The 16,717-nt window shown below is 43.1% G+C and overlaps 2 protein-coding genes across 2 annotated transcripts in view; both read left to right on the top strand.

Annotated features, from left to right (window-relative positions):
* The window catches only part of orc1 (origin recognition complex, subunit 1), a 303,843-nt gene that overhangs the window by 204,213 nt on the left and 82,913 nt on the right, over window positions 1–16,717 (top strand). The window lies entirely within an intron of this gene.
* On the top strand, window positions 11,904–16,146 carry LOC141768246 (interferon-induced protein with tetratricopeptide repeats 1-like). The gene is made up of 2 exons (XM_074636351.1): window positions 11,904–12,092; window positions 14,193–16,146. Exons 1-2 carry the CDS (start codon window positions 12,085–12,087, stop codon window positions 15,496–15,498), a joined length of 1,314 nt encoding a protein of 437 aa, XP_074492452.1. The 5' UTR covers window positions 11,904–12,084; the 3' UTR covers window positions 15,499–16,146.

Here is a 16,717-nt window from a genome sequence, read left to right on the forward strand (position 1 = left end):
AGCCATAGGTTTATTCTGACTAGTCTTAAAACCCGCTTGCACCCAGCCAGACATATCTCTGTGAATTGCATTGCACACATACGCAGAGTCTGTGAAAATATTCACTGCCTTCCCTTCCGCTAACCGCAGAGCACAAACCACAGCCGTAAGTTCTGCTGCCTGAGCAGATTGTTTCCCATCAAGAGGACCGTGACCGAGAGTACATGGTTCCTCTTTTGCTGTATTCATAGACACCACAGCATAACCTGCTTTTAACCCTTCGGTGGGATGACGGAAACAGCAACCATCTGTAAATAAGCTAAGGTCAGTTTCCGTTAAAGGGGAGTTTTCTAAGTCCAGCCTTAATTTTACAAAGGGCAGCGATTTTTCTGCACAGAAGTGTTTCTCGCCATCAGTCATATTGTCAGCCATATTACAGCCCTCATGTACAAAGGTGATGTGTGGTTTCGAGAGTACTTGTAAGATCTTGGTCTGTCTGAGGGGGGTGAGAGTGAAACAGGAGGATGTGACATATGTTACAGTGCTGTGAGAGGTCAGAATCTGTAGAGGATGGTGCATGACTATATGACCTACTTTGTCTACAATTTTTGCCAGAGCAGCTGCATACCTGACACAGGGGCTGGCTCTCTGTTCTTGTGTGTCTAGCAAAATGCTACAATAGTACAATACGTTCCTAGCTCCTCTGTGTTTCTGATATAAGACACCGTGGGCTGTACTAAGCTGCTCTGAGACATCCAGATGGAATGGTTGAGAGTAATCTGGGAGAACGAGTGCTGCGGCCTCTGCCATTTCCTGCTTGAGGTGGATAAACACCTCCTCGGCCTCTGTAGACCATTCTAGCTCAGCGGTGAGGTTCCTCATTCCAGCCATGGTTACCATCTGTCTGAGCAATTGAGTGTCGCCTGCGTAGTTAGGGATGTATTGTCTTGAATACCCAGTCAGCCCTTAGAATGATAACATCTCTTTTACTGTCTGTGGTTTCGGATGGTGGAGTATTGAGTCACGATGAGCTGGAGACATTGCGGTGCCCTTTGTTGACACCATTCTACCTAGGAACGAAACTTGGGCGCGGCAACACTGAAGTTTTTCCTTTGAGACTTTGTAACCACAGTTATGTAACCTCAATAACAATGCATGAGTTAGTGACAGGCATACCTCAGCCGAGGGTGCGGCCACTAACAAGTCATCTACATATTGTACAATAAAACACCCCTCAGGGAGTTCAAGGCCGGCTAAGTGAGTTCTCAAGGTTTCGTTAAAAATAGAGGGGGAGAGTATAAACCCCTGTGGTAACACATTATATGTCAGCCTTTGGCCTTCATATGTAAATGAGAAAATGTCCTGTAAATGATCTGCTAAGGGCAGGCAAAAGAAGGCGTTAGCCAAATCTATACATGTGAAAGAAGTATGGGCTGGGGTGAGCATCGAGAGAACAGAGTGGGGGTTCGGTACTGGTGTAACAGGAGTCAAAACCAGCTCATTGATGGCTCTTAAATCATGAGCCATTCTGTATGAGCCGGAGGGTTTGATTACTGGCAAAATGGGAGTGTTCCACTGAGAGTAAGATTTTCTTAATACTCCCGCCTTTATCAATCCTTCAATCGTAGGGGAAATATCCTGGGCTGCTTCCACTTTATGCTTATACTGAGGTCTCCAGATAGGGCAGTAAGTATTCATCTCGAAAGTTACCGGTTCCATGCTGCACCTGCCAACATCAAAGGGGCCCGTAGACCACAGTGAGGAAGGGAGAGCTGCCAACATGGAAGTGGCTCCTTCACCATCTAACATCTCCCTACCGTGGTGGCGTGTTAGTAACTCATGTTTGCAAATACCTGACACCGCATTGAAAAAGGAGAGTCTATATATGTTAGAGGATGGTGAGAGTGAAACCCCCAAAAGGGAAGTGGGAACCCAGTCTGTCAGAGCGGCTGCTGCTTTAACCATGGGGCCTAAGTCTTTAGCCTGATGTTTTGGAGCTATGGCTAGGGACACATGGGGAACAGCTTCTTCTGACATGCGAGACCATTGTTCTTGTGCTGGGGTTAGTTTTACTGCGGCTGCTACTCCTGCTGGTGCTATATAAACATCTCTTACTCCTATCCCCCAGGTTGTATCTAACAGGTTCTGTTGGAACTCATCTTGATATGTAAGATCATTATTCCTGTCATAATTCAGAGTGCAGTGGGGAGGATCGGGAACAGGGAGGTAAGGGTGTAGAGCCCTAATCCATGGTTGCCACATGTTATAGAAGTCAATCAGAGGGTTTCTGTCGGCTAGCAGGACCCAATATATGTCTGCACAGGGTGGTGGGGCGTCAGGTGAGGTATCAGGACTCAACATGCACATGCGATCAGCACTGGAGGGGGAGGAGCACACCATTTCTTCTCCTCCGGGGAAACTCACTATCACAGCTTCTGGTGAACAATGTACAGAAGCCCCCAGTGCTGCCAAAACATCTCTTCCCAGGAGATCACGTGGACAATCAGGTGCATACAAAAAGGGGTGCTCCATCACCTGTCTCCCAAGCCGGACAGGAAGGGGAACAGTAAAAGGCAGTCTTTGTTCAGTGCCGGAAAATCCCAAAACGGAAACATAGTGAGAGGAAAGGGAACACATAGGTTCAGCTAAGGTGGAGTAACGTGCTCCCGTATCCACCATGAACCATCTTCGTTTTCCGTTCACTGTCAACTGGAGACAGGGCTCTGCCAGCCCCTGTCCCTCCATCTCCGTCGGGCACCCCTATGGGAACATTCCTGGTGTATATGGACCAGGTGGAGGTCCCTGCGCAGAGTACCCGCTGTATGCCTGCATTGGAGCTAGCTGTTGGTTTGGTGGAGTCTGTATTGTTGGCTGATATGACTGCTGTGGAGGCCCTCTCATCTGCTGTTGTTGATTCTGAGGACATTCACGTGCCCAGTGATCCGGGCTTCCGCAGATGAAACAACTGCCTCCTCTTGGTTGGGCATACCCCCTCCCCCTGCCTCCTCCTCTCCCTCTGCTTCTATTCTGGCCTCCATGATAAGGGGGCTGCTGATATGGGGCAGCTTGGTAAGGAACATGATACTGGGGTTGATACATAGCCTGTGGCGGGCCCTGCAGTGGATAAGGGTTCTGGGGCGGGGCTGGAGCTGGTGTTACAATTTGAGCCATCTGGGTATCTTTCTCTTTCCCTCCCTTTTTCTTATCTGTTGCACGAGTCCGTGCATCTGCCAACTGTAATTTAGTCAACTGAGCTACCATCTCTTTTAATGACTCATTTTCCTCTTCCTCCTCCATGGTTTCTGCATCCTGATGATGGCAGAAATGTGTTTCCCATTTTGATGGTGTTGCCCCTGCCATATCTGGATTCTCTTGCATCTTTCTCTTAACTCCTTCCGGAGCATGTTTTAACAGAGCTATTCTGGACAGAGGCTGCTGTGATTCTTTATCTGGGTTCACCCCCGTAGCCCCCGCCCACTCTGTCTTTGCTCTTTCTATGAACGTGCGTCCGCTCTCCCCGTTCTTTGTCTTAAACACCAAGCTGTGGAGCTTACCCGCTGGTATGGGATACTTTTGTCTAATAGCATTGCCGAAGGAGATAGCATATGGGTTAAGGGGGCTCCTATCTAACACCTGGACTGTTCCGGCCGACTCCTCTAATTCTTTTAGCGCCCAGGCCGAAACCGAGAAACCCAGAATAGCCCTGAGATCACCCATAGCAAAAGTCTTCCCTTGGGTCCTGCTATACAGGCTCGTGAGCCACACCCCACCTCCCTCTTGAATACCTGGGAGGAGCTGACTTAGTGCTTGCACGTCACCTAAAGTGAACGGCTGGTACTCGTCTCTACCGTTGCTTTTGGCCACAATGGGAAACATACCTACGCACTGACTCATCTGTTTTTCATGGTGTTTGTCTCCATAAACCCCATAAACTTTACGTGACCTAGTGGCGGGGGGTATATATGGTCTCGCTTCTTCGTCCCCACCCTCTCGTCTCCTATGTTTCTTTTCTTTGGGGTGCGTTTTCATGGTTCCCTCTATAGTGATGGGAATGTCTCCGTCCTCATCTACTTCTCTATTAGTGTGAACATCTTGATACTCTGGACGGGGTCTCTCTGTGGCTCCCTCAGTTCTCTGCATCCAATCACCTATGTCCGGACTCTCTGTGTGGGGTTTAGGGGTAGATTGAGCGCTCCTTCTTACGCCTCCATTACGCAAGTCTGGTGGTAACATGGCTTGTCCTAACCTGTCTTGTTCAGCCTGATCTCTCAGTTCTTCCCTTAGCCTGTCTGTTTCTCTGGTTTACATCAGACATACTACCCGCCTCTGAGGCTGAACCTGCTCCTCGTTCTTTTTCTATTTCCTCTTCTAGTTCCAAAATACCACCTAACACTTGAAACAATGGTGCCATAACTTTGTTTGTATAATCACTGTCCTGTGGGGTTGGTACCGGACTAGGGGTAGGAGGAGGATAAGGAGGGGGGTCGGGATGTGGGCCAGGTGGGTACTGCTGATGGAGGGACATGTAATGCGGCGGCTGGCTAGGATGTGGGTTTGGTGGTGGGGGTGCGCTAGGACTGGGTGAGGGTTTCACTAGTGGTTTTGCTTCAGCGGTTTTTGCGTGGGTGGCTTTCGTCTGGCTGCCTAAGGCTGATTGTGCAGCCATCTGTACCACATTACATTTTACCAATTTACTTGCCAACTCGTCTTCTTTCTTCCTCAACTTCCTTCTTACAAACATATGTCCCTTTTCTTTGTCTTGTCTTGCTTGCAGCAGCTTTCTATGAACCACCTGTATTAATGCTCTCATCACTGGCATGAATTTGCCTTCACTTCCCGTGGCGGGAAAATGCCCTTCCTTCACTGTCATGTTATACCACTCATCTAGGTCTTGAGTCTCTTTATTTCTAGTCTTAGGATCAAATGTACAAATTACATTGGTCCTGACTTTAGCCCATTGCTGTCCGAATGATAAACGGGGAGGCCCACAGCCACCCCGTTCCTCACAGTCTTTGTCAAATTCTCCGTCCATTCTGTCCAGTACTATTTCACACAGGTTTATTCAGTTTATGACAGTAACTAGATTCAGAGTAAATGGGTCACTATGCCCCTCGCTGTGATCCTACCAACATAAGCTTCTACTGGACACTTTGATGTTCCAGCGATGTTGGCCAAGGTATCAACAGTAAGTTTTAATTTTCCTCTGAATATTAGTTATTAATGTACACTCATACAGGCGCTCCAAGCGCTATTTTTCCTAGCGCTCCAAGCGCAGCGTTCCAAACGCTTTTCTAGCGTTCCAAACACTTTTCTAGCGTTCCAAACGCTTTTCTAGCGTTCCAAACGCTTCACTAACGTCCCAGACGTGAATACTAAACTTCTACAGGCGCTCCAAGCGCTTTTTCTCTAGCGCTCCAAGCGCAGCGTTCCAAACGCTTCACTAACGTCCCAGACGTGAATACTAACAGAAAGTCTTTACTTTTGCAACATTTATCACTACAAAGGAGATTCAGCACAACAAGAGAGATAATTTAGAGTAAGCCAATTTGCAGAGTTCGATACAACAGGTTCTGCTTACCTTTAAGTTTTCAGGGATCCCTTTCTCTCTCTCGCCGGTCTGTCCGTCCTTTGGACACGCTTCTCAATGCCGAAGATCACGTCGGGGTCGCCAATTGAAGGAACTGGCCTTCTACCTCCAAGAGGTCAAGGCCCAGTTACGTGTTGGTTAATCTTGTGTGACAAAGAGAATTTCCAAACAGATGGGTTAAAGCATAATGATTCAATTTATTCCGAACAATCAATGTTGCATAAGTAAAATAAAAGAGTTTACAGATATCTGGATCCAATCAACGTGTCCCTGACAACATAGAATGCATGGGTCAGTTCGCGAAGTCTGAACCCCGAGCTATCCCTGATCCAGCGTATTCATGGTTTACACAATAGTAATATTCATGAGCTTATGGCACGTGATGTTTTTGCTGCATATCTTCTTTTTTGTTTCTCCTTCTGACTCCATCCTCCCTTGACCTTGTGAAAAGAACAGAACGTGCCTCCTCCCTGTCCTCGCAAACACTCCATGCACAACAAATCCAACAGTCAGGTTATTTCAGGTCATTGTAAGCACTTTTGTACATAATAAATCCAACAATGTGAATGCGTAAATTAACAGAGTTATTAATTTAACGGAACAATCAAAAGTAAGATATACTCGTCTAGATATAAATAGATTTTAGTAGTATAAGGATAACTGGATTACACCTAACCATACCCAGTACTAACAACATGGCGTCTATGACTATTTGAACCTTTTTTCAGCTGTGTCCTCCGTCCCCGGCGGTGTGAAACGGACTCAAGAGGAAGTTAAAAAATAAGAATGAAAGCATAAATCCAGCTGTCCTTCCCACATTTGTCAGTTTAAACTGCGTTGTTTTTAGTCTGGATTATGCCAAATCCTGCTTCGTAGTACAGAAGCAGGATTTGTGGTTAGCGAGGTAACTTCAGGGTTTAACCCTTCTGGGTTTTCAGTCCTACGAAGGTGGATCACTTCTTACCGAGGTAGATCTCCATGGTAACTGATGCTGAACACCTAACCTTCTCCAGAGCAGGTTATGTTCCAGATAAGAGATCAACTCGTATAAAAGCACCTCCTACTGACCAATCAGAGCTCAGTGAGGTGATTGTATGATAATATTACACACATATGAAGAAGTTACAGTAATAATCCAGACTAAAAACAACACAGTTTAAACTGACAGATGCAGGAAGGACAGCTTCCTCTTGAGTCCGTTTCACACCGCCAGAGACGGGGACACAGCTGAAACAAGGTTTAAATACTCATACACGCCAAAGTGTCAGTACTGGGCATGATTAGGTGTAATCCAGTTATCTGATACACAACGTAAAGCTATTTATTTAGACTATTTAGACGACTATATCTGACTTTTGAGTGTTCCGTTAAATTAATAAATCTGTTCATTTACGCATTCATACATCAGGAGTTTTTTCTTTTACCAGCTGTCCTTCCTGCATTTGGCAGCTTCAACTGTGTTACATTAAATCTGGATTAAGTGTTTAACTTCTTCATATTTGTCTAATATAGTTTGCTCTTTCTTTGTAAAATGTGCCGCTCTGTCTGTCTGCTGACAGTAGACTTGTCCATGCCTGTGATTGGCCAGATGCTGCAAACACCTCCCTGTTCATGTGAATGTGCTCATAACCAGATGGAGAAACCCTGGGTTGGTTTAACGAGTTGATAACCACCTTTGTAGGACCGCTTAGCGGGATCTCGTTTATTAGGGTTAGGGAAGCCAGATAACGGGAAGATACCCTGGGCATGTTGAACTCGCTTCGTAGTACAGACCTCTGGTGTAGTTGAGCAGCGTTTGTGTCTTTGAGCTCCGCCTTTGCTAACTACAGCAACATACGCGGGAAATGTCCCGTCGTACGTGGTTTATGTAAACTGCGCAGTTTGTAAACGTAAGTAGCTGCTCCAATTTAACTCATTTACAATGTTACAAGGTTCATTTATTTGCCATTTTACAATGCAGGTTTGCACAATGAAATGTAAGAATAAACAGTAGATTAAAATAAATTAAATTAAAATAAAATAAACTTAAAAATCAAACGTTTTAACGGTTAAAAGTATCCGTCTAATGAAATGAAAAGATTAAAAAAATACGACTGCATAACAGTATGTCCACGTTGACAGGTGAACAAGTGAAAAATAAAAATGATATGAGTTTTTATGTCAGTGTGAGAGGTGATAACCAAACAGTAACCAGGTGACACCAGTGGGAGGCAGCTGAGCGTCATAATTAATTACACTTTGCACTTTGCACTTTGTTCACTGTGTTATGTTCTATGTTTGTGACTGTTTTTGTATGTCTGTGTTTGCACAGCTAAGCCCACACGAGGTGCTCATAGGAAGAGCAATGTCAACAGGGTCAAGTCCCCCGTTGACACCACATTAAACTTTGCTTCTTTGGACATAGGAATCCCTGGTTGATTATGTTAAAGCACTAACCAAAGTTTTAAAAAGGTATCACTTACAGGTGGCAGAACGGCTCCCAAAACCCCCGGTGGAGCCAATTCACCCGTTTCAAAGTTGGTGATCAAAATACTAATTAAGTCCTTGGACAAGGTGTGCTCTCTGTTTGTCTCCCAGGTGAAAGGCCCATAATAGGTGCTGTTGGTGACCAAAACAGCGTTGAAGGTCGAGGGCAAAGCAGAATGGGTTCATGCTACAAGGTGCAGAGCAGCACCTTGTGCTACGGGAGAGGGCACGCAGGGATGTGGCAAGTGACAGAATGGTCACTCCTTCTCCTCGCACTGCTGAGTGGGTTCGGTCAGGGGACCGAGCAACCTGATTCAAGGAAATCGGAGCATAAGGGCTCTCATGTTCCAGGTGCTGAGCTGAGCCTTGAGCTAGGTAAAACAACGAGCAACCCAGTGCTTGCAACCATGAAAAGAGCCAGAGTAACAGCTCAAGCTCCACCCAGTTTGTTACGACTGGGACGTGAGCTATCAAGATGTCAAAGGTCACGTAGAGGGCTGTGACAACACTGTCCGGATTGAAGAGATGCAAGAATATAACTATCTCCTCCCACCAACAACATATTTTGAATCTATTTATACCATACGTGCAAAACTAAATGAAGGAAAAACGCCACTTAAAGACCAGAGACCACTCAAACACGGCCATTCTTCTTCTCCTTCTCCTCTTCACATGTTTAGGGGCAATAATCAGAGCTCTGATCCAGAAAACTGCTAGCACCGTGTTACAGCCTCCCCAGGTCCGTGTAAGTGTGGGAGGCCTGGCACTCCATCAGGTAGAGACCGGGCCTTTTGGTAATGCGGAGTTTCAAGATTGGGTTCAGAGGTTGGGGTTAGAAGATCTTAGTCTGGAGGAGGAGGAGGAAGAAGAGGAGGGAGAAGAGGAGAGGGAAACATGTGATATGTAATCCCACATTTCTCCAGATGTGATCATTTTTTATTTTTCATGTTTGTGTTTGATTAAGGTTTGATTTTGCCAGATTACTCTAATATAATCAATGTTATTCATTATTGATCCCTATGATTCTGTGGGTTAAAATCAAAGCAATATTACATGTAATCACACACACATACTTATATTTCATTACACACACATCACATTAAGCCACACACCTCAGTACACACTCACATTTTCAATAAAGATACTGCATACACATTACACTCATCACATGGATGACAGAAAACACGGAGAATGAGTTGAATCAGTTACTCTCTCAAGGTTTAATTGTTTAAGGTTTTCTATTTTAGTTGGTGAATTTTATATCAATGTATCCTGATATTAAAGGCTGTAGGGATTAATAGTAAAAGTGTATTCTCTGTAAAATGAACTGATATTCTGCATGATTGATTTAGGAAAAATTGAGGAAAAGACTGGAGGATTTGAGGGGGGGGTGTCTGAACTGCATTGATGGTGTCCGAAAGGAGGGTGAAATTGCATCCTGCTTCCGGGTACCTCTGTGGGTAAGGATACCTTTATCTCAAAAAGAGAAACAATGATTTATGATTTATGATTTGTAAATGACTTCTTTACTTAAATTTTGTGCCATGTATTTCTAATTCTATTATCTATCCTGTTTCCTTGTATAAGAAGGAAGATTGATTTTATATTAAGTTTAAAATGTAACATGTGATGTCATTTAATCAAGTGTGTTGGTTATATTTGAAACATAATCAGGTAAATCACCCTAGCTCACCCTGAAGATGATCGGTTTGTACGGATGTGACAATATGGATTTTCCCTCTTTTGTGATCTGAGGTTTTACCTTTGTCCTTTCCAGATAGAGTAGATAGCGCATCTGGTCTTTTTGCTCCATCTCCTGTGAAACCGAGGCGGAGTTTTTGGCCAGTTGTCAGTAGATGCATGTGACCTGCGACCCCTGTCAAAAGAGCTCTCTAGACCTTTATGGGGTTTGGGAGGTCTGCAGGTAATTTTCCTTAGGAGGCCTTAATTGGCTTGAAGACGGAACTCGTAGGTCATTGCTAGAGGTTAAGGGTGAGTTTTTTAATAATCATGATATGTAACTGTTTTTGGATTTTGACTGTTTAAATTAGTCACTACTGCGTGGGGTGGATCAGCCCTGACTTCTCCCTGGTGCTCAATTGTTAAATTGATATGTCACACTGGGAGGGGTAATTAGTGTTGATCTGTCGATCAAAAAGGAGGGGTTGTGATGGAATTTTCCATCAGTTCCTCTCTTATTGGTAGAAAGGTCAAAGTGTTTGTCAGAGTGTCCCTCTGTTGACATTCTTGGGTTGGAGTCCTGTCTAGAGGAGCCACCGTTATCTGTACAGCTGTGCCTGTAGTGGAGACCGTAGAGCCAGTCGCTAAGGCAACCAGGGTCAGAGATGCCAGAGGAGCGAAGTAAGTCAAAACATGATAAGGGGTAAGACACTGAGCACCGGGGAGGAAGGGCAGAGTTGTGAGGCCTTCACGCAGAGAGCATCTATTGTGGAGACCTGTCAATTCTCCTTGGCCAAGCTTCAATAAACCTTCTTTTGTAAGACATCATCAGCTCCGGATCTCTTCCTTCCAAAGATAACTTGTATATCAATTATTCCATCACAGATATGAGTTTTTATGTCAGTGTGAGAGGTGATAACCAAACAGTAACCAGGTGACACCAGTGGGAGGCAGCTGAGCGTCATAATTAATTACACTTTGCACTTTGCACTTTGTTCACTGTGTTATGTTCTATGTTTGTGACTGTTTTTGTATGTCTGTGTTTGCACCTTGGTTCGTGAGCAACGACACTTCGTTTTAACCCTGTACTTTGTATGTGTAAAAATTACAATAAAGTTGAATTTGACTTGATAATGCAGGTGTCTCTCCGTCTCCAACCACTGTCACAGCTCTTCATATAACCTATGGACAATGCAGATGGCCGCTGCTCAAAGTGTACATATACATATACTCTATAAATGTGTTTAAGGTGATGCACATGACATCATAATATTTCTATTTGATGAGAAAGTGCAGCCATAAAAATTAGGTTTCTTGGGTTTGAATATTTCACTCAGTGTGGCATCTATAGGTTATTATATCTTCAATAATAAAAAAAACTGTGTCTAACCATAAATCAACTTCAGAGCAAGTATTATGACATTTCATGAGTGATGGTTTAATTTCTCCATATGCGGAATATGCTTCCATGGACTTCTAACCCCCAAAAGGCACAACTAGACCACACTGTCAACCATCATACCAAATTTGAAGTTCCTAAGTTTAATAGTTTCTGAGTTCTGCTAACCATAAATCAACTTAAGAGCAAATATTATGACAACATTTTATGAGTCTTGGTTTAGTTTCTTCATATGTGGCTGTAGGTTTCCATTCCTAGAAAACGAAAGTCAAGGTGAAGACAGAACACGAGACTTAATAAATGTGGGAGGTTAACCAGATAAGGAAACTGAAATCACTTGTTGGCCAAATTTGTGCGTCCTGGATATTCATGTGGGGGTGGGGGTCAATTGGAATAAGATTATAAAGTGTAGTAGCCCATGTGACCTTTAGGATTTATGTATATTGTAATTACTGTAACATATTTTCACCTCTGTTTAATTAGGCTACTATTTTTTTATTTACTTGAATAATAATTTGATGGTATTGCCTACTGCCTATTAGCTTCAGAGAATGAGCATTTTATTAATATGTTTGTTATGAAAACCTCAATAAAAATAGATAATAAATAAAAATGTGTTCTTCAAGAAGAAACAAACTGTTTCTAACTTTCAATTTCAGAGAAAAAATAATCACAACATTTGATAAGTCATTTTTTTGTTTATTCAGATGTGGCTGCAGGTTTACATTCCTGGGAAACGAAAGTCAAGGTGCATTAAAACAGAACAAAAGGCTTTACACGCAAATGCCCCGCCTCTTCGCATTGCTTCGACTTCAGTGAGAGCATTTAAAGCTGCGTCCTCAACAACATCACATAATTTATAACAAAGCAGAAGTTGGACATCACTGACTTTATACCAGCGAACCCAAATCCAGCATCAAGAGCAAAAACCAGCCCAATATTTAGAGAACTACTGAGTCGAGGAAACAGCTGAATGATGAGGTGAGTAGCTGCTTCTGTATTTCATATCATTGTTGGAGTAAATAATGTAGGCTTCTTACTTTTCTCTCTTGTTTCATGTTCTTTCCTTTCTTCATTCTTCCCTTTCAGCTAGGGCCACACGAATTTTAAAATGTTTATGTTCTTTCTTATTCTTAACAATTATTATAAATCAATTGTTTTCTAAAAGTTTATTCATGATAGTTCAATAAAGAAGAAAGGCCGGTGTCCATGACAGAGCTCCTTGAATCATGTCCTGATTCAAAGCAGCAAGGGCCTCCTTCAGTTCTCTTTCTGCCCCAATGAAGTTGGTACCATTGTCTGACCTCAGGTGCTCCACTTGTCCTCCTGATGATAAAACGCCGCTTCACGATTCTCCATGATAAACAGTCAGACACTTAACAGTTCGCCGCGACAGTCAATGCAACAAACAGTCAGCGCAAAGTCCAAAGTCCGCCCACTTCGGCAACCAGTGCATTGGATTTCCGCCCTCATATGTGTGCACAAACTTTAAATGGCCATTAAACAGTGTAGCGCTACCATACCTCCGCGTCGGGTGCTTTGCAGTTCTGCAGTGGTCCGATGCTCCACAGCCGGCTTTAGCATTAGCTCCGTAGCTCCTCCGTCCTACCACCCATGGATGGCTGCATACGTCCTCCAAACGTAGCCAAAATCCACACCGGCAGCTCTCCTCGTCCTCCCGCGTCGCCTCCGTTGAGTTCCAAACGTTACGCAGTTTCAACGAAGTTCCAACTGGAGCTGGTTTTTGACTAATTGTAGGAGCTAAGTCTACTACTTTAGCTACTGAGGTGATTAGCCATGGACTGACGCACTTTTCGCTGTTGATGTTACCTTTAGCTGCATGTTGTGCTGAACAAAACCGATCCTCAGGCCGCTCATTGGATTCGGAATAACAATTCATTTATTCATGATAGTGTAATAAAGAAGAAAGTCTGGTTTCCATAACAACAAGCCAAACAACACAACACGGCAACTAAATCAGCGTCACTGCGGTCAAAAACCCTTTGCCCTTCTGGGCTAAACCCTGACGTCAACACAACACGTCCTACCTATATACCCGTGGCTGGGTCAGGCAATTAACACAGCGCCACCTAGTGTTCCTAACAGTGAATTACACCACAACCTCAGTATGTGTCAGCATCATTTTTTGGCTCTTACAGTTGTTGTTGTTGTTATTATCCTATTATCATTAAACCATTTCATCCTTCCTGTCTTCCTTGCTTTCTTCTGTCTCACACCATTTCTGTCATTTTCTTCCTTTCTTACTTGCCTCCTCCTTCCTTACCTCTTTCAGCCATCTTTTTCTTATCTCTTGCCTTATTCCCTTCTGTATTTTCTTCCTCCCCTGTGTCCTCCCCTCCTTCTTTTTCTCCTCCTGCCTCACTCTGTTTCTTCCTTTATTTATTTATTCATTGCATACCTCATTCCCCTTTGTGTTTTCTTTCATCCTTTGTTCCTTCTTGTCCTCCATGTTTTTATCCTCTCTGTTACTTCTTCTCTTAACCATTCCTTCCCTCATTTCCTTACCCATTTACTTCCTTTCCATCCACTAATTTTCCTTCCTTTGTCCTCTGTTCCCATTTCAAGTTTTACTTCTTTATGTACTTTGCTTTTCCTTATTATCTTTAAGCCAACTTTTTCTTTCCAGCCGTCTGTTGGTCCATATTCTTTTCCTTCCTATCCTCTCTTCTTTCATGACTCCTTCCTTATTTCCTTCCTATCCTATAATACTCTTTAATCCATTTCCACCCCCCTTCATTCCTTCCTTATTCCTTATTTCCTTTCTGTCTATCAAATCAAATCACGTTTATTTATCACATATATAACCATACACAGTACAACGTGTAGTGAAATTATTTTGTTTTCCAGCTCTAGAAGGCAACTAACAAATAGAAAAGAAAATCTTTCCCTCCTTATTTCCTTCCTGTCCATTCAATGCTCCTAACTCCATTTCTATGTTCCTCCCTTCCTCCACATGAGATGAACAGTGGTTATCCAAACATAGCACGCGTACATTAAGAGCAGATTACTTTAACCTACTGCTTATGTGTTTTAATATTTGTTATTTTTACTCTCCATCAGTGCTGCTCAGAGTCAAACAACACTGGTGTCCAAACTGGAGGCCCTGCAGTGCCACTTCACCTGGGATCTGGACCCCAGCAGGACCAAACTTTTCCATCTCAGGGACCAGCTGGAGGACATCGGCACAGAGGAGGGAAACTGCTGGCTGGGTCACATTTACAACCTGCGAGGGTTCATTCAATACAAGCTGGGGTTGACTGATGACGCCCAGAGTTTGTTCAACAAGGCTGCAGAGGCCTTCCGCCAGATGAGAAGTGCAGATGAGGGTCCCTGGTTAGTGGTGAACTACGGGAACCTGGCTTGGCTGAACCACCACCTGGGAGACCAAGCAGAGAGTCAGGCTTACCTGACAAAGATCGACGCCCTGATGAATAAATACCCATCTCCATCCCAGGACGAGCTCCATCCAGAGATCTACGCTGAAAAAGCCTGGACCCTGATGAAGTACAGCACAGACAGAAAGCTGGCTGCAGATTACTTCCAGAGAGCCATCAAGATGCAGCCGGACATGGTGGAGTGGAACACCAGCTACGTCTTAGGGTTAGAGAGAGCTTTTAAAGACAGCAACACGGAGCTGGAGGCTGACATGTTGGAGAAAGTGAGAATCGCCAAGGAACAGGATCCAGAGAACTTGTACCTCGCTGTTTACTACCTTGAGCAATGTGCTAGGAAAGGAGAGAGAATTGAAGATGAAGCTCGAGAGTTAGCCAGAAAGGTTTTGAGAAATCCCGTCAGCAGCTACAGTGGAATGAGACCATTAATGATGGTTTACAGAAACTATGTTTCTATTGATGAGGCCATTGAATTGGCAGAGGAGGCTCTGGAAAACCATCCAGATGAGCGTTATCTGAAGAGATGTGCTGCACTCTGTTACAAATGGTGGATCATGCTTTTCAGGGACAGTCGCCCAAAGCAAAGCATGATAGACAGAGCAATCAGTCTCCATGAGGAGGTGATTTCTCTTTACCCTCATTCTTCACTTATGAAGGAAATAGATCTCGCATTTATGTACGCAAAATTCAATCAAAGCCAGACTAAAGCTGAGCAGATGTATCGGCAACTGCTAGAAAGGGATCTGGAACCTCGAGAGAAGCAGGTCCTTTACAACCACTACGCTAAATATTTATACTACGATCGAAAGGAGTACCAAAGTTCAATACGATATCACATGAAGGCGGCAGCGATACCGCAACAATCCTTCTATCGTGATAACAGCATCACAACTCTGAAGAACATTAAAGACAGAAACAGGAGCCCAATGTGTAGAGAAATAGAGGAGTTTCTGGCAAACCTGCAAGAGCCATAGCGTTTGAACATCACTGGTTCTAAATCCAGAACAAAATGTAGGTATTGCATTACCTAAAAAAATCTGTACGTACTTATTGATTGAGCTGTATCCTTTAAAGGCAGGTTTCAACAAGTGTCTGCACGTTTTTAGACTTAAGTACATTTAATGGAAGACAAAAGCTTTTTTTTTAAACTATCTAAAAATCTACTCATTTGCTCTGAAAAACTGTCAGCAGTAGTACACTCAATCTGTACTAAACAGGCTGAATCATTCAATAACACTAGTCCTTTAAATAACATCCACTGTGGACATGTTCAAATGTTATTACCATAGTTCAGTATCACATGATTTATTAAAATAGATTTTGATCAGTGTTGTTTTCATAACTTACATGTAATCACTGTGTTTATTAAATTCCTGTTGTGTTGATTGTTTTTATTCCATAGCACTGTATTTTAAGTTTATATAAGAACTACACTATATGTAATTTGAATGTCTGTAAGCTTTGGAGTAGTGAAATATAAAACTCTCTGATAATATTATCGATAATTTGATGTAACCTGAATATTATTGCCAGATGCAACTGATTGTATGTATAAAGTATGTCAAGCTGTGTCTCAATTGTACACAATAGTCTATTAATACAAATAAATATACATTATGTACCCTAAGAAATCTTAAAGTTGTTTTGTTTTGGTGGTTATTATACAAGAAATTCATTTAGGCTTCACTATCTTGCAGTACTGTACTACACAGGGCGCTGATGGACGTTAATCAAACTACAACTTTCAACTTGTAAGTCAACATGGATGAACATTGCACACATGCAGTTGTATAACTCCAAGGTGACATGTGAACAGGTGACAAATGATCAAATACGAGCCTTTGTGTCAAAGTGTTTCCCTGTCAGTGTGAAGTGGTAACCCAACAGTAACCTGGTTACACCAGTAGGTAACAGCAGAGTCATAATGCAGGTGTGTCCAGGTAACTGATGGCTCTTCATACCCGCTGCTCAGTGTGTCCACATATAGGCTACTAAATATATAAATACATATAAATATAAAATAATACACATGTCACCTTAACATTTGATAAGATGTTGCAGCCATAAAGAATATGGCATCTTGGGTTTGAATATTTCACTCAGTGTGGCATCATATTCCCCAAGAAGAAATAGAACTTTCTAACTTTAAATCAACTTAAGAAAAAATATCATGACAAATTTGATGAGTCATGT

The sequence above is a fragment of the Sebastes fasciatus genome, chromosome 5, assembly GCF_043250625.1.
Source record: "Sebastes fasciatus isolate fSebFas1 chromosome 5, fSebFas1.pri, whole genome shotgun sequence".
Lineage (NCBI taxonomy): Eukaryota > Metazoa > Chordata > Actinopteri > Perciformes > Sebastidae > Sebastes > Sebastes fasciatus.